Source organism: Nesoenas mayeri, assembly GCF_963082525.1.
Source record: "Nesoenas mayeri genome assembly, chromosome: 3".
Classification (NCBI taxonomy): Eukaryota; Metazoa; Chordata; class Aves; order Columbiformes; family Columbidae; genus Nesoenas; species Nesoenas mayeri.
Window position 1 is genome coordinate 102,100,255 of NC_137544.1, and position 21,754 is coordinate 102,122,008.

The 21,754-nt window shown below is 45.0% G+C and overlaps 1 protein-coding gene across 1 annotated transcript; it reads left to right on the top strand.

The window, feature by feature from the left end:
• Positions 1-8,887: 8,887 nt before the first annotated feature.
• H3-3A (H3.3 histone A) lies at positions 8,888-15,943 on the top strand. The gene is made up of 4 exons (XM_080342181.1): positions 8,888-9,038; positions 10,474-10,628; positions 12,564-12,717; positions 15,296-15,943. Exons 2-4 carry the CDS (start codon positions 10,501-10,503, stop codon positions 15,422-15,424), a joined length of 411 nt encoding a protein of 136 aa, XP_080198307.1. The 5' UTR covers positions 8,888-9,038; positions 10,474-10,500; the 3' UTR covers positions 15,425-15,943.
• Positions 15,944-21,754: the final 5,811 nt, after the last annotated feature.

Below are 21,754 nucleotides of genomic sequence, written 5' to 3' on the forward strand. Positions count from 1 at the left end.
TAGCATACAAAGCTTGTAGTGAGTCCCCACAGAACACAAGGTTTGCCAGAATCATGCAACATTAGCACATGGTAAATTGCACATTCTCATTTGCCTTCTGTTACTTGCTTGTTTGTTTCGGTGGGTTTTGAGCTGCCAGGGGACCAAGCTCGTCTCTGCAAGCACAACTGCCTGATGCTTTCTTTAGAATTCAAAAACAAAAGATGAGATTTAGATGTCATCACCTGTCTGCAGGGATTTGGGGCTTTTACTAAAACTCCCCAAACTCACTGTAAAGCTTAAGATGGAATTTTGTCAGCAACTGGCAAAGACATAAAAGTGGTATATGAAGAATGGGTGCTGCCTGACAAATTCTTCTCTACACCAGGGATCTCTGGACTCCTTTAGAGCAGCTGGGTGCTGTGAAAGCAGCTTTGCAGCACCTGCAAAGAGAGTGACACCTGGTAGGCATTGTTTGATCGGAAGGAACTACCTATTGCCACATCGTTCCTTTACGCTCTTTCTTCTGCTCCCTTCTCTATCACAAGAGATGTGTGACCAGAACATGTTTAGGAGCCAGGAACTATTTCTTTCTAATTCTTGATCTAACACCATCTTCTTTGTGACATGAAGGCAGGTATATGGGTATTTTTAAAGGATTTTTTAAAAAATAGCCTCTACTTGGAGTGCCCATATTTGGGTATGTAGTCAAAGGCATACTAGGCCAAATTTTCAGAAGTGGTAAATACCTGTGAATCCTTTTATTTTCAGCTGGGATTGTAGATACTCAACAATGAGTAGTCAGAGCAAATTAGTTATTCTTTAGAAGGCTTAAATGTGAATTGTGTTACACAAGTTTTTAAGCACTAGGGAACTAATGAGCAGCACTAATATTAGGTACTATTCTTAACAGCAACTGCAGTTTTCACATTGAGGTGTGAATTTGAGAAGAGGAGGAGGAGAAATGAAGAAAAATTATCTAAAAATGTGGTACAGTAAAGTATAGTCTGCGGAGTGTGTGACTTATGAAGAATGTTGGGGAAATAGGAAGCTTTCATTTCTTTAAAAAACCTTAAAACTCTGTGATCTTGTAAGACTGAAAATAACTTAATTAATGTTCTTTGCTGTCGCTTTAAAATATACTGTCTGCCACTCCATCTTCTCTTTCCCTTTTCTGCTGTCTCTCAAGAGACTAGTTCTCCAGAAGGTGGGTTTTGAGATTTGGGAGCACTTGTTAAGAAAGATGGGATATGGCAGAGCACTTCACAACTGGGTTAGGGTCACACCTCAGAACAATATTTTCATTTATGAGACTTTTACGAATGAAGCTTGTGAAGCATCAATGCCATTTCAAGACCATCTTACTCTTGTGCTTTTACAAGGAAGTAGCAGATGTGTTTTGAAAGTAACCAGTCTGAAGAATATTGTTCAAGTAATATTGAGCATTATACCTGTTATTTTGGCCTGCTCTTTGCAGTTGGAGCCCAAGTACTGTGGTCTGTGCTGTCTGCATTTCAGTAAAGTATGGCTGAGTTTCACTCTGCTATCCCCAGGCCCATCATGAAGAAGAGATTCATATCTCGTGAGATTACCCCACTGAGCAAAGAAATGAAATAAATAATACTACTCTTTCGGTTCTGTCAAGTATAGTAGCTCATAGAACCTTTCAAGGCAGTGTCAGCAAGGGCTAGAGACTGCATCAGTGCATGAAAAGACATCCTTTACAACAACAGCGCTGCAAAATGAGGCCAATGTCAGCCTAATGGGTGGTGGAAAAGTGTGAGCCTTTTATTTTTTTCCCTCCCTAATGCAAGCCTGCAGTGGTTTTATTTTCCGGCATCTGTGAGTCTTGGGCCAAATCAGTTTGCTGAAATTCTCCTACAACAGGAGCTCTGAGTAAATCACTGTAGTAGTAGAGATCTTATTTGGGAACCAATTAGAGCTTGTGCTGGTTGCTTCTCCTTGGCAGCTTTAATGAATCTATCAACACAGAAATACTAGGAAACAAGAGATTTTACTGTAGTCTCCATTAGGATGAAGCCCACAGGCTATCCAGTTCTTTCCACAGTACAATACAATGCTTCGAAAAGACAGAAAAGGTTGTTATGATAACTTAGTCATGTGTGAAGGAACAGGAGAGCTAAAATGAGTTAAATAATTTTATCGTACTGTAACTTTAGAAAGAAATATTCCCCAGAACAATCGCTCTTCCCTATACTGCAGAAAATCTTGCAAAAACCCACTTAAAATATGTCTGTCAATGCAAAGTAACTCAAGCCAGTACAGTAAGTTTCAAAATCTTGTATTTTCATTACAGAGAATAAACTCCCTTTTCTTTATACTTGTCCACCAGTCCTTTAAAGCAATGCTTTAGATATGTTTTTATAATTAAAATTTCACAGCATATGTCTCAAATACGTTATGACATTTGATCATATTTTATCTAAAAATCACAGATACTCCTTGTCATATCAAATAATTTCTAGTCTTTGGCAAGGCTGTACAATAACCTCACAATTATGTGTTGTACCCTATTTCCTATCTGGTGCTAGGACTCTGTTTCAGTTAACCCTTTAGTGCACTCCAAACCAATAGCATTTGCTTAAGAAAAATAGTATAATGCTGTCCTGAGAAATGGAAGAAGAAAAGGCATAAGCTTAGAGAAGTCAATAAGAAGCTGAAGTTCTCTTGACAAGGGGAGGTCCATGACTGTGTAAATGTGTAGTACTGTTTTTATTGTCAGTGTCCTTTGTCATCCCATAGGTTGAAACAAATGAGAATATAATTATCCGATATTAAGCACATACAAAATGAAAACATAATCTAAAATTCAGTACAACTGTTTATAAAGCTACCTATATTTCTGTTTAAGATCTTTATAGTGTCAGTATAATAGGAACACCACTTTTTTGGATGTGACATTTCAAGTGCTGTTTCCACCTTAAAATAATTAACCGTTGTGTACGAGCCCCTCAAAGCTGATAAGAAAAAATGGAGATTGTGATAATACAGCTACAATGCATCTTATGTACTTGGAACTGTTCTTAGCTATGTAGCAGGCAATTAAAGATACTTTTAACCTCCAGTCTTCAAAAGGCAATGGACTTTATATATATATATACATATATATATATACACACAAAGGAATCTAAAATATTAAACATATTTAAAATGGTATTATAAACAAGCAAATAAGTAAAGAAGATAGGAATAGGAGTGGAGCTTTGGGATGTCATTATAGGGTGCTCTTAGAGGTTTTTGTGTAGCACTCTTTCCACCAGAAGAAACTCACTAGACCGTGGCAAAGAAGGAACTAGCACTGGTTTATGTAATGTTATTTACTCTTTCATGTTCTGTAGGACCTCATTAGAAGGATGAGAGATGAGTTCCAGCAGTGCATGTATGTTAATAATAGGCAGTACAAATGAGATTATAATAAGAGAGTCCTGGATGATACATAGGGAATTAGAGCCCGGAGTCCATATATAAAAGCAGGCATGTACGCAGTGGAACTTGGTAAGTTTTTGTAAGAGAGCAACCGCAAAGGTGGAGGCCGAGTCAAACTTGTCAAGCCTCCTAAAAATTAGTGGTAATCCAAAAAGAGAAGGAAAATTCAGGAATCCTGAATCTTATTCTCTGTGCTATTGTAGACTTGTTTGCACTCTCTTAGAACTTCGTCCTTGAAATTCCTTTTGGGAGAAACTTTTCATTGAAACTGTAAATTTAAAAAAAAAAAAAAAAAGGGTTGGAGGAAAAAAAGCAAAATGGATTTACTGTTCTTGAGTTATGAGACAATAGAAAAATGCAGTTTGTCTCCAAAATAGATTGTGCTGAATCCCCTGTACATGTGATGCTCAAATAGTGAAAAGTAGTACCTTTGACAGGACTGATAATTTTGCATTTTAAAGCAGCGGTCTCTTTTAAGCTTTTCTAAAGAACCCAGGAATTAATATATTTTTTTCATTTACTCTTTCCTTGTTATTTAGGCAGGGGGACTTTCCTCATGGATCAGTCTTCAGGGAGACAATTTAGCACGTGTGTAGATTTAAGAGTATGTTTCTTCCATTGAAGTCCATGGAGCTTGAGAGGTGCTTAAAAGTAAACACGTGTTTGAGAGTTTTCTTTAAACAGTGGGGCCATAGTATCTAATATATGTGAAGTATTTTAGAGAACAGCAAAAAGCAAGATATATGGTTAAAAGACACAACAAAAATAGATGAAAGGGAGGAAAACGCTGTTTCTACTACTACTATACAACTTCTTATCTGTATTTCCAGTAGGTGCCAATCTCTGAAGATAAGTGCACTGTACAGCTGCTGGTTTTGGCTGGTGTATTTTTTGCCTATATATTAGCAGAGAGTATAAATAATACGAATGATAGATACGTGCACTGTGTGGTGTAATAGGCAATCCCGCATATTAAAGAACTGTGTGTTACAATGGCTGCTATTACAATGCTGTAACTTCTGTGTGCACAAATTCATGACACAAAATTTCAAATTAAATAATAATAGAAAACTATCTACACAGAGATCAAATTATTGTGAGTCATTTTGAGATTTTAAATGACTCATACTTTCCTTCCTAAGTGCCAATGATTGCTAACTCTAGTAACTTCCTAGTAAAACCACTGGAAGTAGTGTATTTTTACCTTTCATGTACATGATTATTTAGGAATACATTTACATCTGCATCAAAATGTGCCGTTAATACAATTTTAGGATTACAAATACTTTCATTCTGCCAAAATACATCTTAATATGAAGATAGTTTAAAAAATTAACAGCATTTTGGACTTGGATATTGCTTTAATTTCCAGGAGAAGCTGTAACTGTATAGCAGCTGATGCCAGAAACTGGATGGCAGGTTGGCCAGGATTGGAGTGGGGATGGAGTAACACTGGACTGGGCTGTTAAGGGTGAAGACTGGAACTGACTGGGAAAGGCTGTCCAGCCTGGGAGCTGCAGAAAGACACATAGGAGGTGTAGGACTGGGACCAGCTGATAAACGAGGGGAAGGTGGGAGTGGTTTGGCATGAAAGTCAAAAGGATAAAAAATGGGGATGATAGGGTCAAGGAGAAAGGTGATGACAAATGAAACTGCCTGAGCAAATTCATTGAATGGAGTGTGTGGGGAACATGAAATCAGAAAATGTCCAGCAGGCTGCGAACTGGGGTGAGGAACAGGAGTGAGGACGCAGAGGTTGAGTGCCAAGGGTGGCTGGAGGATCTATGAGTGAGAGACAAGAGGTGGATCTGAAGGAGAATAGGAAGGGAGAGTTGAGTCTGGGAGGAGACACATGGAAGTAGGGGTCAAGTGATTGTTGTAGATAAATAAAGCTAAGTTTTTGCACTCCTTCCCCTGCAGAAATGTCTGAGTAGCTTTTTCCATAAAATGCAATCATCTGCAGGGACAGCAGTTGGACTCAATGATCCTGGTGGGTCCCTTCCAACCCAAGACATTCTATGATTCTATAATTCTATTAATAACAACCCAGACTTCCTCAGGATAGTAGGAGGGGACCTTTCTCTGCTTGTTGAGTAGTAACTAGACTAAGGCATTTGGATTATTAGTTTGTGCTTTTTCAGGGGGATAGGAAAGAAGTATTTCTTCTTTGATCAGAGACGATCTGGAGTTTGTTGGTAAACTGTGAATGTCTCTTGTAGTGGAAAACCTTTTTCGAATGTTTCTCACAGATGCCTGCAATGTTGCTTAAAACCAGCCATACACTGGCCTCACTTATTCTCCTTTGTCTGAATAACTTTTAAAAAGGCACACTTCATCTGCTCCACTGTGTTGTGTTCTGGGGTTTGTAATCTGTGTTGTTGCAAAGGGCAGCAGCTGCTGCAGTTGTTTGTTGATCTTTGTGCACTCTGTGATGTTACGGGGTTGATCTGTCAGCTCTTTGGCCAACAGGGCTGGTGCCTTATACCAGCATTTGAAGCTGACTGGGGGCTACTTGGAGGACGTGAGATTGAGGTCTTTGCTCCAAAATATTTTATTTTCTAGTAACAATTCTGAAACAGTATTTTGAGCTTAATATAATGAGTTGCAACTAATCCAGCCTGATACAAAAAATGCCCAGAGTCTCCTGGGTAAGATAAGTGTTTCCCCAGAAGAGAAAGGTAAATGTATTATGGAAAGTGTATGCTACTTGAATAGCCAAAATGAGCATGAGCTGTGGAAATCTGCCTTTTTTTGCTGAATAAGGGCTGTGTACTTTCTGTGAAAGGCACTAAAAACCTCTCGGACAGCTTCCGATTTGGATGTTCTTCTTTTCTATCCATTATCGCTTGAGTCTTCTCTGGCTCTGATCTGGACCAGCTGTTTTCCACCCTAATCTTCTTTCCCAGAGTGATCTGGACATGTTCACGGTGGCGGTGGGGGTAACGCTGGGTACGCACAAAGTGCTGCAGTTGTCCTTGCCGTGTTATTGTTGGTTAAACCGATGGAATCTCATTAGGTTAGATTTCTTCGTGGCTGCTTACAGACGCTGACGGGTGGAAGATCCCTGTGGTCTGCAGAGATAAAGGCCTTCGGCAAGGAGGAGCGAAGGCTTATCAGCGCTGCTGGGGAAAGCAGAACGTCTGCAGTCTTCGCGGCTTTGGGCCAGCAGCGTGTTGGCACAAAATCGCATTGGGGATAACGCTTAAAGGGCTGCCCCAGGGTTGTACATGTTTCCATAGCCCTGGAAAAGCAGGTTTTTAACGGCGTTAATCAGCGACGACAAAACGAGGGTGCGGAAGTTGGTAATACTGGAAACGTTTTTCCTGATTGCGCATTTCTTGAGCATTTTAAATCGGCCGGAACTACCAGCGCTAGGCCAGGCAGCAGCGGTGGAGTCTTAGAGCAGAGACACAGCCTTGCTCAGTCCCCGGTTTCCCGCAGGAAAACACTTGCGTTCCCTCCGGGCCCCCGGCGGGGGAAAGAGACCGAGCGGGCAGCACCGGGGCCGGGACAGCCCCCAGGCCCCGCCCCTCGCCCCGCCCCCCCGCTACGTCATGGAATTCCAGCCGCTCCCGCCAATGGCGGCGCCGGGCCAGCGGCGGGGGCGCGCGTCAGCCAGCCGGGCGCGCCGGACCCGGTTCGCCGCAAGTGGCCCCGGGCTCGGCCCCGCCTTGCCCCGGTCCCACCGGCCGAGCCAGGGAGGGGGAAGGACGCGGGGAGTAAGCGGGGAAAGCACGGCTAGCACGGCGGCTTCCTCCTGCCGTCCGAGCGAGTTCGGAGCTGAAGCTGACAGGGATGATCTGTGAATTGTTAATCCCTGGGCAGCTTCTTGCAGCTGGAAACCGGTGCTGCCGGCTTTTAACTTTTCCAGCTGCTCATTATGGGACGCGTGTGTTATGTCGGGAATTGATGTCAGTTTCAGTGCCTGGCTTTTGGGGTTTATTTACAAATGCTCCATGGTGTAATACTATACAGCTCTGAGTTCCTTTTCTGGCTCTCCAGTAAGGTGCTGCTCTCATAAAATACTATCAACAGATAAATTACTCCACTAATTCTTCTGTAAGCATAACTAAAATCCTTTATAGTTTATTTTTCCTGAGTCGCCTCTCATAAGCTCACCATAGGGTCAGAGGTGTGTGCCTGGTATATATCCACACCAGTCTGTGTAGTTCAGCCCATTTCATTTATTTGAGTACCAAAGCAGCCTAAATCTATTTTAGCAGGGTGTTCGGTCCACAAGAACACTTTTCCTCATCAATTTTGATTAGCCCCAAGCAAATTACTCCAGTCACATGGCTAAACTGCTTCTGCTGCTGGAGGCAGCTGTGCCTCTGCACACAACTGCATTACATCGTCATCCATAAGAAAGATTTTGCAAATCAAGTACAGCTCCTTCTCATACCTAAAGGACAGACAAGATGGTGGCACCAGTTTGCGTGAGTACAGAGTCTGAAATGCAGTTAACGAAATTGCAAGTGACTGTTCAGTCATATTAGAGCAGAGGTTACTTTCCCATGGGGCATTTCATTTCTGACATTAACAGAAAATAAAGTAAGAGTGAATTTTCTCATTAAACAACATGGCAGCTGATACAAGTGGATGGGATCTGTTGGTGATGACAGTGCTAAATTTACAGTCACTTTTCTAATAGCTGCATTCAGGACTTGAAATAGTTTGACAGCACTGATACAGGGCACAAGCCTCCTTTTCCTTCCCCAAACCTCCAATTTTCCTTACAACATGTGTCTGCAGTTTCTGACCTCGACCATCCTCTCCTGTCCTTCAGCTCTTATTTTGCAGGGTGAGGAAGAGGAGGCTCCCATGTCAGATCCTCCCTGGGTTAGCTTTGACAGGCCCTGTTTGTGGTGAGAATTCTGGAGCTACTTCTATGGAAAGAGCCAAAATAAAAACCGCAAACAAAACATAACAAAACCCCCAAACAAACAAAATAAAAACAAAAGCAAACAAAACCCAAACCCAAGCAACCCCACCCAAAGCCGGTCAGACTGACTCTGGGGGACGACAAGGTGCTTTGCACTTTGGGGAGGGCAGGAGCTGGAGCTGGCTCGCACTGCAGCGCTGGCCCACCCGCAGCCGGCTGCTGGCAGCCCCCTCCCCTGGGGCTTGTTTTCCGGGTCCCTGCTGCTCCTGCCGCCCAACCGGCGGGGGGGGACCAGACGCGCCAGGGGGGCGCTGGGGGCTGCGGGCGGGGCGGGAGGGCGAGCGGTGCCGGGCCGGGATGCCGGGCTCGGCGGGGCTGGAGGCTCCGCTCCGGTCCCCGCTCCGGTCCCCGCCGGGGAGGGGCGGGGGAGGGAATCCCCCCTCGCGCGCGCGGCGTGTCTTTTGTGTTTGTACACAGGGCGCCGAGGGGAGGGGGCGGGGCCGGGGGCGGGGCCGCGCCTTCCCTCCATTGTGCTCCATTGGCGGGCGGGCGGGGCCGGGGCGGGGCGCGGCGGGTGGGGGCGGGGCCGAGCGCGCGGCCGGCCCTCCCGAGTCAGCCATCTTTCAATTGTGCTTCGAGCCGCCGCCAGCAGCAGCAGCTCCGGCTCCTCCTTGCGCTCGCCCGCCCGCCCTCCCTCCCGCACGGCAGCCGCGCTCGCCCAGCGGACGGGGTAAGTCTGGCGCCGCGCCCGCCGCCCCCCGCACCCCACCACCCCCGGCGGCGCCCCGCCGCCCTGCTCCGAGCCTCCACACAAACTTTTGGGGTGGTTCGGGAGGAGGCGGCAGCCCGAGTCCCCTTCCCCGCGCCGCCTTCCCGGCGCAGCCGGAGCGGCTCCCTCCGCCGGTACCCCCGGCCCCGTTTCGCGCGGTCGTTGCCCCCCTCTACTCCCCTCGTCCCCGCTCCAAACCCCCACCAGAAGCTTCCCCGACCCCTTAGCTGCCTCCTGAGCCCGATATCCCCCCGGATCGGGGCTGGGAAGCGGCCGCAAAGAGGAGCCACTCGCCAGCCCAGGGTAACTCTCCTGCCTTCCTTCCCCTGCTCCCCACAGTTGTTGCTCAGCTTCACCATCTTGTCTCTTTTCTCTGGTCACCGACCATATTTTTTTTCCTATTGCATAAAAAACAATAAAAAGGGAAAGAAATTCGCCGAAGGAACGACCCAAACCCAACGCAATTTTTTGGTTTTCGATTGTAAACTTTTCCGCTGCCTCCCCCTTCATCTGCACCCACATGGTTTGGAGTTCCTTGCGATGTTTTTGGCGTTATTTTTTTGCAATTTATTTTTTCCTCCTTTGCAAAAGGACTAGGGCTGCATTTCGTGATTGTTTCCATTTTGTTCTGGGTCTGGGAGATGAGTTTGCCTGTGAGAGGCGCTTGGGAGCGAGGCGGCTTTGGGGAAGCAGTTGCACAGAAAGAGAAAGACGGCACCCAAAAACCAGCCACCCCTCCCAAAAAAAAAAGAAAAAAAAAGTTAGTTGCTTTCTCGCACTTGATCCGGACCCTTCCCTTTTTGTACCTAAATGCCGGTTTGCCTGCGGTTGCCGGTGGGAGGGAGAGCGCGGGCGGGCGGCGGCGAGGGCCGGGCAGCCCGGCGGGGGCTGCTCCTCCGCTCCCACCCGCTCCGCGGTTCGGGAAGGAGGTTTTCACCGGGTGGCAGCGACGGGTCGGGCGCCGGCCCCCCGAGGTTTGCCGGGCGCTATTTGCAAACACTTCGCAGGTGACGGGCGGCCGGCGGGGGGAGGTGACAGCCGCCTCTCCGCGCTTGCTGGCGGGGCGGCTGGCTGGGCTTCAGCCGCCGCGGCCTCGCTATTGAATTCGTGGGTAAAAAAACCTGTATTTTAATATTTCGCGATCGGCAGGCGTTTAATTTTTTTATCTTTATTTTTTTTCTGGGCGATGGGAGGCGTTAGGCGGCCGCGAGTCCGGGACTAACGGCTCGACCCGCCGTTCCGCGCTCACGGGCAGGGACGGTTTGCGCGGGGCGGCGGGGACCGCGGGGGGCACCCGGCCGTTGCGAGGCGGCGCGGGGGGGCAGTTACCGGCGGGGCGCGCTCTGAACCGGCCGGTCCCTCTCTCCCCCGCCCCCCCCACGCGTCCCTCCGGCAGGTGTAAGGCAGCGACGTCGGCAGGAGCATGGCCCGTACCAAGCAGACGGCCCGCAAGTCCACCGGCGGCAAGGCGCCCCGCAAGCAGCTGGCCACCAAAGCCGCCCGCAAGAGCGCGCCCTCTACTGGTGGGGTGAAGAAACCGCACCGCTACAGGTAACGCAGCGCCGCGCAGAGGCGGCACCGAGCCGGTACCGGGCGCACCCCCAGCCCCCCCCCCACTCCCCGCGGGGTCGGGGGGGGGCGGGGGGAGCTTCGCCGTGTCGCGTTCCCTCCGCTGCCACCACCTCCCCGGAGCCGCACGCCGGCACCGCTCTGCACCCCCGTCCCCACCTGCTGAAAAAAACAAAACAAAAAAACGCCAAAACATAAACGTCCAGCACGAGCATCGACCCGGTATTTACCATGAACCATTTTTTGGGCGTTTTGGTTAGGCACTTAAAAAATCGACACCCCGCGAATCAGTGTATCCGCGATTTATTATTATTTTTTTAAATTTTATTTTTACGTTATTTAAATACTGCAGCAGGGTTGTGCCGGCGCGAAGTTTATTGTTACCGGCGGATTTGAATATACTTGTGGGGTTTGATCCGTGCCCGGTGCCGTTCCGGCTCCGCTGGCCCTGCAGGGGAGGTGACGGGCCGCTAGAGGGCGCCGCATCTCCACGGATGCGCAGGGCCACGTACCGGCCTCGGGGCACGGGGGGACACAGCCCGGGCTGGGCTGGGAGGGGGACACGTCTCTTTGGGCAGCCCCCTTAAAAAGGTGTTTTCCAGTCCTTGCTCGGTGCAGAGTGGTAGCAGCCGTACTTCAGCGTGGAGGATGGTCTTGGGCTAGTTGTATGTATTGCTTTGGGGGAGTGGTGTGGAAAAGGTGCATTGGGAAGAAGAAGCAGGTTTGAAATTGCCAACTTGAGCTACAAGTCTGTTGCTGCAGGTGTGAGGAGTTAATAGTCCAGGAGAAAGGTAATAAAGCTGGAGCAGGAAAATACAAAGTTTTCACAGAAATAGACGTGATGTTAATTTCATGGGTGGAATTTGTGTCTGCAAAAGTACATTCTGACACTAAAACTAACACAAGGAAATATACTAGGTACTTCCTACTGATAATACAACACAGAATATAAATTCTGGTAGTTCTGTGAATATTGTGGCCCCTCAGTTCAAGAAGGACAGGAAACTGCTTGAGAGAGTCCACTGCGGAGCCACAAAGATGATGGAGTGGAGCATCTCCCTTATGAGGAAAGGCTGAGGGAGCTGGGTCTTGTTAGTTTGGAGGAGACTGAGGGGAGACCTCATTAATGTTTATAAATACATAAAGGGTGAGTGTCATGAGGATGGAGCCAGGCTCTTCTCGGTGACAACCAATGATAGGACAAGGGGTAATGGGTATAAACTGGAACACGGGAGGTTCCTCTTAAATATGAGAAGAATCATCTTCTCAGTGAGGGTGCCAGAGCACTGGAACAGGCTGCCCAGGGAGGTTGTGGAGTCTCTTTCTCTGGAGACATTCAAAACCCACCTGGACACCTTCCTGTGTAACCTCATCTGGGTGTTCCTGCTCTGGTGGGGGGATTGGACTGGATGATCTTTTGAGGCCCCTACCAATCCCTGACATTCTGTGATTGCCAGTGTCTTACATTAATGGGGAGGAAGAACCAGATTCCCCTTAAAATTGTGCTTGATGTCAGGCTCATCACAGGGAGAGCACCCATGGTGCTGCTGAACCAGCCGTCTCACAGTGGTGCCCTGGTTTGCCACGTCCACACAGAGACATGTTGGTGTCAGTCGGCCAGTGTGGGCTGTTGCCTCTTCTCATAGCAAAGTCAGTGGCCCGAGGGCCCGGTCCTGCCATGCTGTCAGCTGGAGGGGTCCCTGGCCGGGCCAGGTGAATTTTGCACACATCAGTGGAGATAAAACAGTGACCCTTTGCCAGCAAAACTGGGTTTGTAGTGTAAACACCAGGACGTGCTCAGCAAAAACTGCACATGTACAGTGCTTACTTTGGTTTAGATTATGAGCCTGTGTTTTTTAACGTGATGTAGACTATGTCTTGAATACTAATTATTTTTTAATTGTTTAATTTTAAAAGGCCGGGCACCGTGGCTCTCCGTGAAATCAGGCGCTATCAAAAGTCGACCGAACTTTTGATCCGGAAACTTCCCTTCCAGCGCCTGGTGCGTGAAATTGCTCAGGACTTCAAAACAGACCTGCGCTTCCAGAGCGCTGCCATCGGTGCTTTGCAGGTGAGCCTTCCCTGGGCCGGGGGGTCCGGGGGCGGGCAGGGGCGGGGGTTGCGAGCGCTGCCACAGCGAGAGCCCCCGCACCCCCAGAACCTGCGGGCCGAAGGTAAGGCAGGGCTCCGCCTCCCGCTCCCATTGGCCAGGCTGTTTCCAGGGCGAGCCCCCGCTCCTTCTGATTGGTGGGCTGCCGCGGTGGGCGTGGCCCCTCCTGGGGTGGGTGCTGATATGGAGGGATGTGCCCTTCAGCTTTCCCTTGGCTTAGGGTGGAGCTGGTGATGCCCTATAGATCCCATAGGCTAAAATAATGCAGTGGCAGCTCAGCAGCTCCTTATGAAGGCTATAAATGCAATTGGGGGGGGGAGATTGCTATTATAATTTTTTTTTTTAATAGCCCCTACCCCTCGAATAGTTGCACTTGACAGAACAGTACATCTTATTAAGACACTTAAGATAAGTCTGTTTACTCTGTCCTCAAGCTTTGTGAGAGGCTTTGCCTTTGAAAGCGATGCAGTTGGAAAGGAAAGCATTGTGCAAAACTTGCTCTAGTGTTTCTGGATGCAGGTCTTGATATCCTCAAATGCTTCTTAAAGGAAAACAGCTTGACAGGCCACATCTAAATGCAGTTAGGGAAATAAGTCCTTTTGTGTAATGTAGTTAATGCTAAACACATTTCGAAAATAATAGTTGAATAACTTATTTAGAATATATTAAGGGTGTTCTTTCTGGCCCAGATTCCTGCATCTAAGTTAAGTCCCCTCCAAGACTCTGTTCTTATCATGGAAGCATTTTCCTCTTGTGATAGAAAGACACCTCCTGATTAAAGATAGGTCTTCACTCTTCTTTTAGCTGTTGAAAGATTGTCCAAGAACCTATCTGTAATTGTATAATAGCTCATATGCAGGCAAAATGATCTTTTTTTTTTAGTTAATGACTTCCACTTGGTAAGGGCCAAGACGTGCCATGAGATCCTATAAACTTGAGCAGATGCTCAACTTCAAAAACTGGCTTTGTGCATTCGCAAAGTTGCTGCTTTTGCTTTTAGTTATTCTGTCTTCGCTGCTGTGAGTGAACATGGTGGTTCTTAAATCCTGAGGTTTACCTATACATCTTGGTTGGGAATTGCTTGTTAAAATCTAGTCAGTAGTTAATGTATTTTCAGAATGCAGGTTTGAATGTTCATGGTTGTGCATTAAGGAGTTGTTGGCATAGAACTTGTTCATGTACTATTCCTAGTGCTTCCTGCTTGCATATTTGCGAAAAGAAGCTTTTAACCCCTGTAGTACCATGTTGTTTGTGTAACTTTTAATGTAGTGATTTAGGAACACTGTGTTAGGGGAGTTTATGGTAGCCACATTCTACTGCATACAAAAAGACTTACTAATACTGCAATTCTCATCTTCTGTAGTAAATATTTTTCTTTCCTTGTATTAAATCCTCTATGTTTTTAAACAGGAACTTTGAACTTTGATTCTATGGTTCCTGGTAAAGAAATGGTTCACACAAGCTGTAGTCTAGAAAGGTGGACCTCAGCCTCCTTTCCATAAGTGAGCTCCATCACTCCTGCCTTCTCACCCCAGCCAGATGCTGTGTCCTGGTCTGTGAGCTGGTCTGATGTTTCCTAGGAGATTGTTAATTGTTAGAATTCCATACCAATCCAAAAATGCATAAATGGTTACTGTTGCTGGGCTTGATAGCAGCTGACTTAACGTGAGCCAGAAGAATAATTAGGTCCAATGGAGCATCTGTCCAGCCCAGAATCCTGTCTGCAGTGGTTCAGTAACAGGGAAAATGCTGTGCTGAGGGTGGTGATTTTCCCAGGACAGAACTTGTTCTTTACCCTCACAAGTGCTGGGCCCATGGTTCTCGCAGACATAAGGTGAGAACCTTCTGTGATCGTGGTGGGGGCTGTGCTGTGTGCCCCAAATAAACAGGGTGCTTAGGCAAGAAGCAAGTGTAGTGTCTGATTGTAGTTCTTAAGCTGCTGTCCTGTTCTTGGTGATTCAGGGTGTTCCTGAGCTAAAGAAGTTGTTCTCTTATTTCTAATAATTCTTAGTACCTTTTTTTTTCCTGCTAATTTTTGACTTTTGAAAAGTCAGTATCCTATGGCAAGGAGTGTGTGCCCGATCTGGGTGTTGTGAAGGAATAGTTGCTGCTCTTTTCCCTGGCACCTACTGCTTTCCTCTAATGCTCCACAGCTCTTACTCTGGAAGAGGCAGCAGACAAGTCACTCAAACAGTGCAACCCAGCCTTTAAAAAAGAGAAGCTCTTAAGCAAATTAAACTTTCGATAGGAGAACCCCATATCTTTTGAGGGTCCTGTCAAAATATCACTTTAGTTGTGTTCTGGAGGATGTCTTCACCAAATAGCAATAGTACACAGTTTTGACATGGAATGTTATTGGGGGTTTTATAAGAAAATGGAGGCTTTTATTCTGTGAGAATCTAAAACTTGATGTTTTTGAGTAAAAAAGATAAAAACCTAAACTTAGTGCCACGCTACATTGTACTTTGAATTATTGCTATTGTTTTTTTCCTAACGCTCAGAGAGTGAAAGTGTTCTTAACTCTTTTCTTCTACACTAGGAGGCAAGTGAAGCCTACTTGGTTGGCCTGTTTGAAGATACCAACCTGTGTGCTATCCATGCCAAACGCGTCACAATCATGCCAAAAGATATCCAGCTAGCACGCCGCATACGTGGAGAGCGTGCCTAAACTTCACTCTGATGGGTTTGTCATTCTCGAAGCAAAATCTTCTTCCTGTTATTGGTAGTAATGAACGTTAGATATTTTTTCCATGGGGTTAAAAGGTACCTAAGTATATGGTTGCAAATGGAAAAATAGGGGACAGAATTGGGTATTGGCAAGTTTTTTTCCATTTTCATTTGTGTGTGGATTTTTAATATAAATGAGGGGACAAAAAAAAAAACAGCAATGTGGTCAAAAAAAAAAAGTCTCAGTGAAAAAGTTTCAACAATTCAACTTTATAAAAAAAAATATAAATAAACCTGTCAAAATTTTTCTGGACAATGCCAGCATTTGGATTTTTTTAAACAAGTAAATTTCTTATGAATGGCAACTAAATGGTGTTTGTAGCATTTTTATCATACAGTAGATTCCATCCATTCACTATACTTTTCTAACTGAGTTGTCCTACATGCAAGTACATGTTTTTAATGTTGTCTGTCTTCTGTGCTGTTCCTGTAAGTTTGCTATTAAAATACATTAAATGATGCCTGCTGTTAGTCTTGATTTTTAAATATTACATGTGGGTCTTCCCTTTTTCTCTTCAGTATGTGGCCTAAATACTTAGAGCAGATCTGGGAAACACTGGGGACACTGCCTTGGCTGAAGTGATGTATATGTGAGGGTTTTTTAAGAGTATAGAATTTTTCTCAGTTCCATGTGAAAGCAAGTTTGGTAAGTATATCAGCAGGTAGAGTTTGGAGCTGGACTGAGCTCTCTAACTGAGCCACAGTGCTGAGAAAAAGCAGTTTTGTTGCTGGTTAAATTCCTTTCTTAACTTAATGCTGAATTTGGAAGCATTTCTGATTTTCATGGTTTGTTAGCTTGCTATAAGTGGTGGGGTGTGGTGGTTTGAGGGTTTTTGGTGTGTTCTGGGGCTTGTGGGTTTTTTTTCTTATTTTTTTACACCCTTTTGCACTCTGATCTGGCTTCTCAGTTTGTAGGTGTTAAATTTTTGGTTGACTGCCTTTCTGTTATGGTCACACCCTCTAGCATGTTTGAGAGCTTTGTCCACTTGCAATTAGTTTCAGTTTGTATGCTTCAATCAAAAAGACACTTTCGTACCATTTTTGTTAGTTATAATACTTCATATCAGCAGTATTTAGACAGGAGCACACATTTGAAACTTTTAAAATATATATATGTATTCCCTCCCCAATTGCTGATGAAAGTTCTTGCGAATAAATTTACTGCTGAAAGTATGTTCTATAAGAACCTGGTTTTAATTTTGTACCTGCAGCTTGGTTGAGGATTTTGATGGACCAGTCTGGGAACGAGTTACGTGGTGCACTTGCAGGTAGCTTACGTGGTAGCTGTTGCAGGTAATGAAATGAGTTACATAGAAGAAAATACGTAGGCCGTGGACAGATTTCACCCTTGTGCTAAGAGCCCTACGGAGCTTATTTGCCACCAGCTTCTTTCAAGGGGTTCTGAGTGAGCTCTAAACACACGAGTGGATTTGTCTGAAGATTCCCAAAGAGGATTAATAGAGATGTATTATCTGCTTTGGTATCTTGAACAGAGAGCCAAAAATTACAGAATAAATCACATTATCCAGAACTTGCTCAGCCCTAGTAATGAGTGCTGTCTGCCAGGGCTGTGTGGAGTGAAGTCTATTTAAATGAAGTGTCTTGTCACAGAGAAAACTAATGCTAGACAAAATGTGATCACATCCTTTTGATGCCAAGTGGTTCATAGCTATCAGCTGAAAATTAACAAAGATTGTCTTGGAGCATCCAGAACAACAGAAATATAAAACGTGAGCAACTGAGACTTAACTGATTTAAGATGTCGCTTTTGTCTACTTGATAACAACCCTAAATGCATTTCAATATAATTAGCTACCTGTTTTGTCCTCTACTTAAGAATTCTGTTTCATGCATCAGTCAACAATGCTGCAGCCACCTACATGAAAAGGTAATGAGGCTGTTGTGTGGGATTTTTTTTGTTTAATAACCTGGAATTGAAGTTTTGATAAGGACCTTCGTTTTCTTTCTTGGGTATATTGGAAAACCAAGTATAGAGATTTTGGTACTCAAATACTGAGTTATTTTTATTCAAAGAGAAATTTGGGGTGAGGAACATCCCAATTTAACTGACAATGTTACACTGTTTTGAGGCTAGAGAATTCAGAATGGAAGATGAGGGGGTGAGGAATCCGTGTGGCTGACAAGGTGTAAGTGTGCAGTGCCACACCTGCAGCTTGGGGGTGGGCTTTGCCTTTTCGTGGGGGTTGGCACTGACAGTTGTCATAGAGATGCCATGTGAACCCTGTTAGTGATCAGCTCTCCATGTCTGTATTGATACCAAGTGTTGTCTTGGTTTTATTCCTGAGGAACTTTATGATACCGCTTCTCATTTGGTTTTTGTTCTTTTTTTCCAAGGGTGATGGGTTTTCATTCTTCAGACTTTTCCACTGTTCTGCTGAATGAATTGCTAAATCTCCAGCTTTCTCGCCCCCTGCCCCGAGTACACCATCTTTTTGTCTTTACTGTGCAGCAACGTGAAAATAAGAACAATTACATCATCGACTCTCGTTAAACTTTTTAGTTTTTTTTAAACTGCCAAGATGATCACACGTCAGTCCCATTTCAGATGGGTCTCTTAGTTGATGCCATTTAATGTCAATGGACGAAGGAGAGTACAAAAGGTGACGTTGCTGAAAGTTTAGTTATTTGGGGTTATAATTTTTCTAGCAGATTTTGGAAGCTCTGTAAGTATTGTTGGTATAACTCATCCAGAGATGACAGTTCCACTTAAATTTGAGAAGCAGCTTCTTCTCAGTGAGGGTGCCAGAGCACTGGAACAGGCTGCCCAGGGCGGTTGTGGAGTCTCCTTCTCTGGAGACATTCAAAACCCGCCTGGACACCTTCCTGTGTAACCTCATCTGGGTGTTCCTGCTCTGGCAGGGGGATTGGACTGCATGATCTTTTGAGGTCCCTTCCAATCCCTGACATTCTGTGATTCTGTGATTCACTTGCACCTGGAGTCTCTCGAAGACAGGCTCTGCAATACAGATACAGCAGAATAAAAAGGTGAGCATTGCTGTTAATACAAAAGCTGCAGAGGAGGAGGAACAAGACCATCTACAATTCCTGTTTAATCAACATTGTTCCTTGTGTAGCAGCATTCCTACAAAAACATTTGGGAAGCAGTGGAGGGACGGGAGGACTGTGTAGCACTAGAGATCCACGGTTAGGGCACGCGTGGATCTTTAGAGAAGGTGGGATATAGCATGTTACTTGGAGTTAAGTTTTAAGCTGCTTATGTTGGGATGCTGATCCTCCCTCCCTTTGGTCACTTCAGGATTACAGGTTCCTGCTCCCTGGGGTGAAGAAGGGCAGACAAAATAGTTCTGATCCAGTTACATGCAGCAGCATGTTTTAAAATACCTGAAGAACTGTGTTTTGATCAATGTAGTTCTTTTCTATTTCACATGTTGCCACGTGCCCATCGCGCTGTTTGCAGCGAGCAGCAGCTGCTGGTGGCCCTGTTAGCGTGTGCAGGGTAGGGCATCGGCTACAAAGAACATCAGCCTGTAGCCCCAAGTCTGCAGAGGTTTACCAAGCAGGTATTGCAGCTCGTCTTGCTCTCCTGAGCTGCTGCCTGTGGAGCTGACAGGTGGGGAAATGAGTCCTGGGGACTTCGCTGGCCTATGGGAGGGCAATCCACTGGAACATTTTATTGCTCTTGTCATCTCAAATGTTCTTTTGATAAAGCAAGGAGTGGTCCTCTCAGAACTGTGTATGCCTGCTTGTTGGGTGAGATAAAATTTGAGGAAACTATTGACAAACAAATATTAATGGATTTGAAATAACGTTTTTTTGTTTTTGAGAAGCACACTTTTCCTCAGTCAGTTTTGCAAGCACTGTTTAGTCTTACAAGATTCTTAGTATCTAGAGTTGCCCTATGTTGAAGAAATTATAACATTTAAAAATGTAAATTCCTATTAACTTGTGGTATTTGGGAGTTGTAGGGAAAGAGAATACCATCAAACTTGAACGTGGGCTAACTTAACAGTGACAGAAGAAGAAATCTGCTTAAATCACATGTGCTGCATTTGCTGGAAAAATAAAGTTTTACATGTGAGGGAGATGTAATACTGATTTAAAGCATTCTCATTCTTTGGAAGAAATGGCTTCAGATTCCTCTTTCACCTCTAAAAACAAACAAACAAAAAAGGTAGGCTGAACTAAAATAGTGCCTTGGGTAATTCAGTTGCAGCTGAGATTTTTTCAATGCTAGAAATAAGTTGTGATCATGTGGACACCTTCCTGGGGAGGAGTTTAACTGTGCTGGCTGGAGGGATGGATGTGACGTGGCTCTTTACTTGTTAGGGGCACACATATGCAAAGGCTTAGCGTTTGTTTAAGGCATATTGTTGCATGTATCTCCACGTTTCAACCTCTGAATTATTTTGTGAAGTCCTTCATAACATGTGTGCAATAAACTGTTCTTTAGGTCTTTGTTTTAGATGTGTATTTTAACACCTGTATTTACTTGCTGTTTTCTCAAGAGTAAATGCATAGCCTTATTTTTCCTGAAGTTGGAAGCTTTGTATTAGCAACACAAAAAGCAAGCTTGCCTACCAGAGCCAAAAATTAATAACAACTTTAGACACAAGATTGTCTCTCTTGTGTGGTTGTATCAAATTCAATTGGTAGTTCTTGAGAGCTTGACTAATGTGGAGCTTAAACTCAGCAGTTCAGATTTTGTTTAGAAAAGTAACTTACTGAATAGAAAGTTAACTAATATATAAAGTCTGTGAAGGATTTATCTTCTGACCTGGATGATATGTTCAAAAAAAAAGCTCAAGTGTGTGAAAAACACCACATCTACTAATAGAACAAAAAAAGAAAAGGGCTGTTATAACTGCATAAACCGATCTGCTTAATGTAAGCTACAGAATTTCATCACATGGTACCTAATCCAGTTTGTTGTGTCTTTTCAAATTTAAAACATGTTGGCGGTGCATGTAGCAGAGGGTAAAAACTTGCTGTAAAAGGCTGTGTGCACAAAAAATGTCTCTAGGGAGCACGAAGGGACTGTCTGGTTTCTGTTCAGGAGAGTTACTGTCACACAGGCGATTAAGACAAGAAATTGCTCTCAAAAAACGCCCACAAACTATAACAATTTATTACTTTTTACATATGTTGTGGAAGCATACCTCAGCACAGCACGAGCCCTCTTCTGAGGGTTATATTTCAAGCAGTGATTGCCTGGTTGGGGGAGCAGACCCCCCGTTATTGCCTGGTCTCATATTGTTGGACAACCATTATTCAAAATGCATCACTTCCCTAGTGCAGGAGTGAGAATACAGTAAGTTGGGCCAGAAGTTGTGGCATATGGCCAAGTACTTACTGTGGATGAGACAAGTTGGTGACATTTCAGGGGCTACGAATGAAGAAGTACGATCAAGGAGACACACGCAGGTAAGGACTTTGCAGCTGGACCCTCTCACTTCTCACTGGGCAGAAGTCGTGACTATTTCAGAGGGACTTTCTGCAAAGAAAGTTGGTTTTTAGGTGTTGTTGCAGAGGCAGCTGGTGGTTGGTTTGTTTGTTTGTGGTGTGTGTGTTCTGTTTTCATTTTTTCCTGATTCGTACCACCCCTTCTTATCTTCCTGGCCCAGGCATGGGAATTTCAATAAAATTCAAAATAATAATACTAATTAAATAAAAAAAGCCCCAATAAATCTTATCCTTGTAGGAGAATAGGTACCACCTTTTCTTTATCCAGGAATATTCTGTGTATGCCTATCAGTGATGGAATACTTCTGAATAAATGGGGAAGGACAGCATGAGTTGTGGCTGTACGAGGAGCTTTTTGATTGCCTCCTGCCTGTCATTCCTGTGAATATTGCCTATTATGTGATCCCAACTAAATAAATATACATGAAATTATTTATTTAAAATGAAGAGTATTGTCTGTGATAAATGGCTGCAAAATGCTGAGGCTTAGGAATGCTCTCATTTGCAGCAAGCCTAAGTAGAAGCTTTCTGCTTTTTCTTTGGTGCTGGTGCTTACTGTCCCTTTGCAGCAGTAACGCTGAAGATCCAGTCACCTGCGTGATATCCCACAAAATATGAGGTTGGGATCAAAGGCAGGTACAGTGTGTGCTCTTCAAGATGGCATCGTAGTTGCTCTTGAGTGGGAAATAAGCCTAGATTTCTGTCCATCTCTCTTGATAACATGTTTTTAGGTTTATATGTGGCTTGAGGCGTGTGCGTGTATTCTCTGATGTGTTGTGCCCTGCCAGCAGCATCCCTGCCTTGTACAGGGTCTCTAGTAGCAGGAGTG